Raw genomic sequence first — 10,731 nt, forward strand, 5'->3', positions numbered from 1 at the left:
AGCACAGCACATTCCTCTTTACTGGTACAACAGCGCCGCCCTGATCTAAGTTCACATTTGGCAACTGCAGTCTGTTGCACTTGAGCTCATGCTAGTTCCAGTAAAGAAGCATGTGATGCTTTGTTCTTGCAGATCAGGACTGATCAGGACTGAGAAACACACGCAGAAAGACAACAACATTGCTTTTAAACTTGCGCTGCACAGTTTCAATTCCAGTGTGCTGTACATCCAATAACCATAGATCAGGTCAGGATATATCTCCAAAACTGTGAGGAAACTGTCTAAGTGAAAGCCCATTATACACAGTCTAGGGATAAAATAAAGGGTTAATTAACCAACTGCATGCTAATTAGCTCCACTATCTAATATATAGAGACTCAGAAGAAATACATAACTTTTTATATTGGATGATGTAATCAAGTTACAGAAGAGGTAAACATTAATACTATGTGTTACCAATGTATTTCCACAGTTATTTCACTTTATTTCAAAGAGGTCAGTGGGTACATGGAAACAAATAAAGCCTAAAGAATTAAAGAGTTTAAAAAAAAATCACTGATTTACATTTACTGTTGTACATTCTCAGCAGTAGCAAGCAGTTTTCATGGAATAAACAGATGTAAGACAAATTTCAAGAAAAAAGAAGTCACATTCTTAGCCTGACTGATGAAACCCGTGCGTTGCAGTTAGCAATAAAATGGACAGTTAAGAGCAATGATTTGTTTTGATTATGCTTAACCAGTTTAAGATTAGACTTCTGAACTCGCGGGTTAAGCGGAACCATTATTGATAGGGAACTATCACTACGTCACACCTTTCTTTCTAGAAAGAACATGGTTTGACCACGGTCATCTCACATTGAGCGGTGTGATTTAACTGAAATCTATTTTTTTAAGAGAGGATATATGTTTTTTCAGGGTGTCACCAAATACTTAAACTTGTGGTGCGTAAAATCTAGCTTTTAAATCACTTTGATATCTCTAATGAGGCCCACTGAATATGTGCACCACCGGTTATTTGATCTGAGACCACCCCTCAGTCTGCCGGCAAGTGGTATGACCGGCAGCATAAAGTGCGGGTACACTGTGTAACTTCATCTGACAGCTGCAGACACCGGCGGAGCCCGTGCACAACATATCGTTAAACTTGCGTAGTCACACCGAAAACACTGCCAAAATGGAGTGGACCCCGATGGAGATCAACCCCGAGGTGGGTGGGGGAATACCTGTGTTTTCATAACTTTTTGTCAACACCGTAACGTCTTCGCCGACGACGAACTCACCTGTCGTGTCTGTTTCTGTCGTTTCAGATGCTGAACATGGTGAGTAGTAAACGTTAGACGCTGAGTAATGGCGGCAACGTTAACGGTTTAACTCAACTTACGGGTAAGTTTCACAGTCGCTAGCTAGTTATGAGGGCAGTTACTGAGACGACCGTTACTGTTAAGCTAATACGTCGCAGCTACGGCGTCAATTCATGGGTTATGTTGGTATTGTCAACTGTATGGGTAAAAAAAAGTGATGGATAAATTCAAAAGGAGACGCTAAAATAAGCTGGAGACGCGCTGATCTCCTCAGCATCATTCCCAGCGCGGCCCCCAGTGTCTCGGCTAAAGGGTGTGGTCGGACTGGACCAACACAACGCAGCATCTTTGAGCACCACCAGAAGAGATCATTTACATATATGTGTCACCGCTGAAACCTCAGCGCTTTCACATCCATTTAAGTCATCTTTTGTTTATCCTCCCCGCTGTGTGTTTCAGCTGATGAGCAGCCTCGGCGTGGATGAAAGCTGGCGCTTCGTGGATGTGGTGGGGCTGGAGGATGAGCAACTCTCCGCGGTCCCGAAACCATGCCGTGCCTTGATGCTGCTCTTCCCGCTGACACAACAGGTAATGCTGGGGTCGTGGTGGAGACTACTTCCTGGAAGAGAAGGCCCGAGGGTGGGGGTGAGCCACTGATACAGGCTGTCAGGGGTGGGGTGAGATTGAGGTGCAGGGAGGGCATTGATGGAGGGGGGGAGCTGTAATGTTATGTGATGGACAGAATGTGGTGAGACTGGGATGAGAGCAGGAGATGAATCAGCAGATGCTTTCATTAATTTCTCGATATGCAGTCAACATGTCAAATGTAGGCATTAAACTGCTGTATCATTCTCAGATAGGCAAACAGCTGAAATCTAACTCGGTTGCAACTAACAAATAATCCAATTATGCTTTTTTGTCAATTAATGGAATTAACAGTTGGTCTACCAGATGTAGATGATGTCAGATCAGCAGCTCAAAACCCAAAGATATTACATTTATAATGAGATAAAATAGAGAAAAGCAGAAATCTTTGCATTGGAGAAGCTGTAATAAGGTTTTTTTTTTGTATGTTTCTGCTTTATGAATTTAGATTTTCACAATTTTGTCTGTTGTTTGCCATTTCCAGTTGTGACCTTAAAGGTGCAACATGCAATGACTGGCCACCTGTTGAATTCTTACTCCAAACAAATAGGGGGCAGCATATCACCAGAGTAACTACGAAGTGTCACAAGTCTTTACATCCACAATTTGATTTGACTTTCGATAAACTTTTTATTTTTTACCAGTGACGGCTGTACCATTGTTAGACGGATCCATAATTTGTAAAGATCAACGGATCATTGGTTTTATCTCCTGACAACTGTCATTTACATTTTCAAATTCTTCTTTAAAAAGATAGTCTGCATGATATCAAATATACAGTATATGGCAGTTATATCACAACTGCCATATACTGTATATATTTTTGGAATGTACCACACTTGGGCCATATGGTCAAATTAAAATAATTTATTTTAGATGTGACAGCAGCAACCTATTGCAGCAGTCACTTGGGAACTGAGTGTTCAATCCAAACATAAAATTTAGAGTCATGAGATTGCAGAAGGGCACTGAAACAAACTGTCCTGTGTTTACGATGTGAGTCTATATTTGAAATGGTGTGTCCCCTCAGGGTTACCGTAAGGCGGGAGTTGTTAGCAGAGTTCTGCTTTTGACACATGAGAGAAAAATTAAGACACTTTTGCAGCTGGTCATTTCACTACTCTCTCTGTGTCCCATTTATTATTTTTTTTGATAAGTACTGCCCTGTTCGGCAAACCCAAAATGCTCGGTTACATTGGTGGCTGTGGTGGAATTTGAACAGCTTAAGTTTCCTCATCTGCAAAAGCCATCAGGATTAGAAATGTTGAAATTTAGAAAAGATATTGCCACGCTGGTGACTTCTGGGAAGCTGGAGGATTTCCCAGTTCTGTTGTTTCTTCATCATCTCTGACTTTGGCAGTGGCCGTACTGTTTTGAAGGGTGCAGCTGCAGGCGACTTGTAAGCTATGCTGTGGCGTCTTTGACGAGTTCCTTTTTTATTTTGTCTGGATATGTGCAAGTAGGTGGGCTGGGAGAAGCAATGATCCTGATTTTGATGATTTTCAGTTTAGAATGGAAATCGTGACACCCCAAGTAACCGCTAACTGCTGCTGCCTTTAGCTAGTTAGCTCAGTTAGTCATGGAGCTAGCTCAACTATAAGCTGACTCTGCCTGGATTGGTAACTGGGATCACAGTTGCACTGTAATGAGGAGGAAGGCCTGGGTCAGGGGCACCCAGCAGGGAATACTGGTGGGAAGCTGGGCAAGCAAGCTAGGGAACCAGGCTCAGCGTCTCCCAGTGAATGTGGAAAGACCGGGGCCAATCACAGCCGCTGATACTGATGGAGGCCAGTTTGACGACAGGGAATACAGTACTGAGGTGATTTACAGTGGCTCCAATGCACTCTGACTCCAGGGACAATGACAACATGATGGGTTCAGGCAATGACAGGAGAGGCGTGAAGCAGGAGAGGAATGAGAAGGAGGTCTGGCATCAGTCAGTGCCCACCTCCAGAGGCCTGATTACGCGGTGTCATCCCTGGGGCACCAGGAGCCAAACATGGCCAACGCTACAGTGACTCATTATGTGGTATTAAGTGATATTACAAGACAGGGTAGGCTGAGGCTAGCTGGTTAGCATGCTGGTTTCAATAGATATCTCTGCAACAAAACACATAGATGTCTTTGGCACAACATCAAATCTGTTTTTTCTTCACATTCTGTTCTTAATTTTAATTAATTTTTGAATGCTTTGAACCTAAATTTGTATATAAGGCTCCTTTAATCCATGTCCACATTTCAAGTGGCAAAATTGACTGTCATCTGTGTCCTCATGGGCAGATGACCATGACCATCCTCTGTGTGTGTCTCTGTCTGTCTGTACGGCAGCACGACTCTTTCAGACAACAGCAGGCAGACAAGGTTGCAGGAAACTCTGAGGTTTATTTCCTGAAGCAGACAGCAGTCAATTCCTGTGGCACCATCGCTCTGCTGCATGCTGTGGCCAATAACAAAAGCAAACCAACATTTGGTGAGTGCAAATCAAATTATCACTGATGCCATAAGTAAAAACTGTAGTTTTAATTGTTTGTTTTAGTTTAGTTGTAGGGAAAATGCCAAACATTCAGAATCTTTGTTGAAGCTACAAATTAAGAGAAAACCCTTGAATTTTTGATGTAATATCCGGGGCTGCGTAATTGAAGTTTTCTCTCCAGAATTACCTTTATATTCAGCTGTGTTGGGTGTGTAATCTGTAAAGCAGAAATTGAACCTTTTTAGTTTGCAGGGATTGGCACACGAATGGGTTGAAAAGGAGGCCACCGTAGTAAATGTTTCATTGACTGTTGCTGGAGCAGCTCCTAATTCCACCGCTCAGTAAAAGCACAAATAGAGGGGTTAGTTCTCGACTTGATTCCTTAAGAAAAAGATGTTTGTATTGCAGCAGCAAAATTAAGTCCATTTTAAAAATGAATGACACAACTATTTAATCTCCCTTTTTAATTTTTTTTCTTTTAGTTATTTGATGATAACGTGATTTAAGATATTTCATGTGACAGATTTCCCATTAACTTGATGCTGCTTTTGGTGTTTCCAGCTACTGGCTCTGTCCTGAAGAAGTTTCTAGATGAGACTGCAAACATGTCTGCTGATGACCGTGCCAAACACCTGGAGAAGAACCAGGTGAGATAAACATACTGACTGTTGAAGCTGCTTTTTTTTTTCTTCCAGTTGAATTTAATAGAATGGAGATTGAGCCGTTATAAAAGGGGGAAACTGATCAGCACAGGTTTAAGTGTCTTTTTTAGGTATGTGAGATTTTATTTCCTTTAACACCATGTGTTAACTGAGTGCGACACGAGCAAGCATCAGTGACAAAATTGGGTCGAACGCATTATTTTCTACTGGAGTGTCTTAACTGGCTATGAGCTACGCAGTGCTGTGAATCGCGACGCAGCATCCTGTTTTGAGGTGAACTGTTGTTGGACAGCCTGTTTCTGTTTCTTCCTCCCATGGAAAGTGTTGCAGCATGGTCAAGGAACAGTTGATTAATGAAGTTGAGATGAGTTATCTGTATGATATATGAATTTCTAGAATTTCTGTTAGTATTGCATAACATGCATGTTCTGTTTTACCCACTTGGGGGCACCAGATGCTACTGATTCCTTGTCCTTGTCAGGGCACTCTGACAGCAGCTTTAAAAATTCTTGAATATTATTACAGAATGTATCACAAAGATTGTGTTTCTAAGTCTTCAAACCTTCGCTTTTTTCCCTGAATTCCACTTTTGATTTCTTTATCAATTAGAAACATATCTGCATGTGTATTTTAAAGAGTGAAATGATCTGTTTGAGCTCTATTAAACTGACATGACTGAGCTTTTCTTCTCTAGGCAATCCGTGATGCTCACAATGAGGTTGCATCGCAGGGCCAGTGTATGGTAAGACACTGAAACACATTATCAGCTGCTAATGGCGAACATCTTCGCTCTTTCAGGCAGCAGATTTTTGTATCATAATAATAACTCTGAATCTTAATTCCTCATATCTCAACTCTCTCAGCCGGAACCCGACAAGATCAACTTCCACTTTATTGCCTTTGTCAATGTAAATGGACAACTGTATGAATTTGGTAAGCATGTCAGCTCAGTTTGCAGAGTCCTGTATGTGTTCGGAGGTTGTGGATTCCTAACTGTCGTATTTGTTGTTAAGATGGGAGAATGAATGGACCTGTGAAGCACGGAGCCACCAAAGATGAGACATTCATAACGGTAGGAAAAACTACGGTCATTCTGAAGCATTTATGTGAATTCTGGACATGTTGAAATTTGCTTGTGAGACAAGCTCCTCTCTGCACATGTCTGTGAGGAGTCGTGGTATTAAACTGGAACAGGGAGTGGCCGTTCCTGAGTATCTTGATTCAATCAATAAACTTGGCTGATGCACATTTTCAGATCTCCAACAGGGTTCATAAAGAAAGTGGAGACTGTAAAGAAGACTGATGAACATTGAAATATGGTTAATAGCAAATTAAATATCAGTGTCTACACAAATCGTAATAAAGGGATAATTGAAATTTAAGCACTATTGTTTGGTGCCAATTACACTTGAATGACACACTCCTCAGGCTCTGTAAGTCAGGTCTTTTTCTTAAATATAAGATCAATAACACGAATAAGCTGTGTAGGAAAAACATAATGACTGATTCAACTGTAAAGACAAGGAGCTTTTAATCTCAATTTGCGTTTGTGCTGCAGAGGTCATTGAGGGTCATGTCTGTGCTTAACACAGAGCCTGATGGACTCGTCAAACTACCACAAGAGGGCACCACATGCATGAGTGATGATATGACAACATTAAATTTTGTGATGAGTTATTGGATATAGGAAGAACTACATGACCTGCATTTATGATTCTACTGACGAGTGTTGGTGGGTTATATTAAATATCACAACACCACCGTTGATATATCAATGAAATGTAATGGTGCTACTGTATGTACACAACATTTTTATGGAATCATTGAATGTGTGTGAGGGATTCATTTTGTTAAGGTGGAACAGAGAATTTACACAGAAAAGCATAATTTTAAGTTATATGACAATCAGATGTCATTAGATTGAGCCTCGTGTTACCGTACTAATGTTTTAGTGATAGTTCTCAGTCCGACTGGGGAGAACATTACTGGCAATAAAGTGTACTTGTATGAAAGAAAAACTTCTTTCCACAGGACGGCCTTTCCTCTGTGGCACGTAAGCTCAGATGTTAGAAGTGTTGTGTAGTTAAAAAGTGTACATGTCAGATTTCTATTTGAAAATCAGTATTTGTAGTTTATGTAAAGTAGAACAAAATGATTCATCTTGAATATCAGTACATCAATATTTTATGTAAGAGTTAATGCATCTGTTTTCTCTGTTTTGTGTTTTTTCCTCACACACGGCCAGGATGCAGCCAAAGTGTGCCGTGGATTCATGGAAAGAGAGCAAGGCGAGGTCCGTTTCTCTTCCGTCGCTCTTTGCTGCAGTTAGATATTCGGTGGGGCGCACAACCAAATTGTAAACCAAAATGTCCTGATTCATTCACACGGCAAACACAATCAGCAGGCGCCCGTTTCGACCTGTGAACACATACATCTGCAGACACTATGCACTATAAAGCACATATTGTTTCCACATACTGTACTGTCATCTCATGAACAAAGCATTCTTTAACACATGGACACACAAACTCACCATCAAGACCTTTTGTTCTGCTGACACTAAGTGAAACAAGCTCGTCCAAGACGTTTTATGTGATATATCTTTCAGCAATTAGAATTGTAAAACCTGAGGTCAGATCTCACCACTGCTTGGTTGCATGTGTGTATTTGTTTTTTTGTTGCTACTTTTTTGTGTGTGTATTCATTGGTGCATCAGTGTCAAACTCAAAAGACTGATGCTTAAATACCTTTTGTGCCAATAAAGAGAGTAAAGAAAAGTGAGAAGGAGAAGGCAGAAAACGTTCAGCCTGTCTCTCTGAATGCCTTCAGTTCCTGTGTGGTTGAGTTTACAAAGATCTGACATTCCTCAGAACAGCCCAAATGTATCCGTAGGAATAATTTAACCATTGTTCGGAACACTCACGCAACCTTTTCAGTGCAGTTTTTTGGTGTCACTCTGGCATTTCTCTGAAAAACTGGTTTTCTTTGAGAAGTTCGAATTCAAAGTGCAACATTACAGCAGTAGATTACAGCCATTTTCTCTTTAGCAGTGTTTTCAAACATTAATACAGTTGAGTTATGTTTGCACTTTGTTTGAAAATGGCTGTTAATCCACAAATGCTCAAAGAGTCAAATACACTGTTTATGTGAAAATGTGAAACAGTAAATACAAAACTTCCAAATGCGATCGGGACCATCCAAATAAAGTACTGCTGTATGCTGGGCTGTTGTTGTGCAGTGCAGGGTGATAGTACTCTATGTCTAGGCTTTGCACCTGTTTACCTTTCTGCACTTTCCAAATACGTTGTTGCTGTAGTTCTGCTGGTGTTGCAGCTGTGAAAATTCAATAAAGCAACCATTAAACTCATGTGTCTCCTGGTGTGTTTATTGGTGTGAACAAAAATACAGGTCCTGCTTGTGCACCTGCCTTCGAACCTGCAACAGGTACACTAATGTACTGTATGAATCTTTGAGTTTAAATACGGAAGTGATGTTAATTGTCGTAAGCTGGATGTCTGTTATATATTAATGTTTGTCTAGTCATGTGACTGCCATATATATTTGTTCTTTTCTACCTCTCCTTTTTATGCTTTCTGTCTATAATAAGTAAAATTTTCCTAGCGTGCGATCAATAAAGTTTTATCTCATCCCTCAACCTTTCAAACTCGTTTTAAAACCCACTAACCTCAATCCTTCTCATGACTTCCCCCAGTCACCAGTCATTTTAGCTGACATCCATTCACACTTTTGTCACATGAGGTGATGAAGTGTTTAATGTCCTCAGGCCCTCACAGCTTGGGACCCATCCTGACTGATCTCGGCTGCAGTTCAGCTGTAAAGGGCGGAAAAAGGGGGAGGACTGAAGAGTTGCCAGTCACTTAACTCATCACTGTGGATACCAACAGAAGACCTCTCTCAGTGTTGAGCAGGCTGGGAAAAACTAAAGTCCTTATTCCAAACAGACATCAAGGCCAATATCTCTCTGGTATGGAAGGGCCATGGGAGGAACTATGACGTTACAAGCATGTCCTGGTTGTCTTTTGTTACCCAAAGGCTTTCCCTTTATTCAGGTGACTTGGTAATATACTTTGAAAGTAAAGGTTTGACCTGCTGTCAAAGGTCACATTTGCATCCAATACTGGATGGAGCAGGAGCTTTCAACCCTACTGTGTACTCAACTGTTATCACCAGCATTGATTCCTTACAACATGACTGATTACTGCCAAGCCAGCCATTGGCCAGTGTATGAAATGCACTTATTACGAGTTTATGGGCTATTTATTTAGTGTTGTGTAACTTGTAATCAATAGCTGTAAAGAAGAGCTGTCATAAAGGCAGGGCTGCATGTACTATTGTGGACGTTTTGGGGGGAGGGGGTTAGCATCTTGGGGGGAGTTAATGTTACACAATGAAAAGCTGTGTATAGATATTTTGTAGGCTTGTTTGAATAGTTTTGGACTCCAGTAAGGCCAACAAATATATGCATTAATACAGAATTTAATATTTTGCCACCAGAATAACAATAAATATATATTGTGTTCTCTTAATTTCCCCCAGGTTTATCAGTTTGTTTTTAGTAATGAGATTAAACACAGTTGCATTCAGAAGTATGTACCATTTAAGCACAATAACAACTAAAGTAAGGCACATTTTTATATAAAAAAAAAAATAAAAATAAAAATTACAGACTTTTGACACAAGGCCTCTTGACAGCACAGTACAAGTACAGTAAAAAATACTGTTTGTGCTATGACGGCGCACACTCCCATGACGTGACAGGATGCTACATCTGAAGTGTGTGAAAGAGCGGTATCGCAGGTCATTCCTCCCTGCAGTTATCAGACTGTACAATAAAAACTGCTCCAAGTAATCAGTGCAATAGTCTGTGCAATAAAACATGTACATAGCAGTCTGTAAATACTATCTACAATTTCTTACAATTTTTTACAATTTCTTTCTTTTATTTTTATTTAAAAACTCTCATTCTTTTGTATATATTCTGATGTTGTTTCTAATTTACGTGCACTTCTTACATTAATCTGCTCTACTGATGCTGCTGTAATCTGGAATTTCCCCTTGCGGGACAAATAAAGGAATATTGAATTGAATTGAATTGAATTGAACTCCCAAACTGATTTACCATGAATCATTTGCTCTGGTTTGCTCAGGTAGGGCTCTGCTGGCTTTTCCAAAGTCCCAGCTCAAAACTGAAAGTGACTTTAAAAGCATCACTCTCTTTTAAGTTATTTTCAACATGTTTTACATGTATTGTTATTGTTTCTTAAATATATTTTTTTAATTTCACTTGCCTCTGCCCTGAAACGTTTTAAGCTTGTTTCAAACATATAAAGCACTTTGTAACTTTGAAAGTGATGTATAAATCAAATTTTATTGTAAGTATACAAAACAATTAACCTGCTCTGGAGGGTGTGGGGGCTCTTGAGGGGGAGGGCCCCAGGGAACTTGCCTGCTTTCCCTATTCGGTAATCCAGCCCTGTGGAGGAGAAGGCATTCACACCTTCATGTAGGGGAAATCAAATCTAATTCAATATTTAGTTTCAAATGAATGAATTCAATTAAAACAATGCTGAAAACTCACATCAGACCTTTTGCTGTCTGGCCTCACATACATAATCTCAGTATTTCTA

At 40.3% G+C, this 10,731-nt stretch overlaps 1 protein-coding gene across 3 annotated transcripts; it reads left to right on the forward strand.

The window, feature by feature from the left end:
- Nucleotides 1-1,074: 1,074 nt before the first annotated feature.
- uchl1 (ubiquitin carboxyl-terminal esterase L1 (ubiquitin thiolesterase)) lies at nucleotides 1,075-8,450 on the forward strand. 3 transcript variants are annotated; one of them, XM_076728780.1, is made up of 9 exons: nucleotides 1,082-1,209; nucleotides 1,310-1,321; nucleotides 1,763-1,891; nucleotides 4,277-4,418; nucleotides 4,983-5,068; nucleotides 5,778-5,825; nucleotides 5,947-6,016; nucleotides 6,097-6,155; nucleotides 7,329-8,450. In XM_076728780.1, exons 1-9 carry the CDS (start codon nucleotides 1,177-1,179, stop codon nucleotides 7,410-7,412), a joined length of 663 nt encoding a protein of 220 aa, XP_076584895.1. In that variant the 5' UTR covers nucleotides 1,082-1,176; the 3' UTR covers nucleotides 7,413-8,450. The 3 variants fall into 3 exon arrangements, with proteins under 3 accessions (XP_076584896.1, XP_076584895.1, XP_076584897.1); XM_076728782.1 differs by having other exon boundaries at nucleotides 1,096-1,209; nucleotides 1,310-1,385; XM_076728781.1 differs by lacking the exon at nucleotides 1,310-1,321 and having other exon boundaries at nucleotides 1,075-1,213.
- Nucleotides 8,451-10,731: the final 2,281 nt, after the last annotated feature.

The sequence above is a fragment of the Chaetodon auriga genome, chromosome 4 (assembly GCF_051107435.1).
Source record: "Chaetodon auriga isolate fChaAug3 chromosome 4, fChaAug3.hap1, whole genome shotgun sequence".
Taxonomy (NCBI): Eukaryota; Metazoa; Chordata; class Actinopteri; order Chaetodontiformes; family Chaetodontidae; genus Chaetodon; species Chaetodon auriga.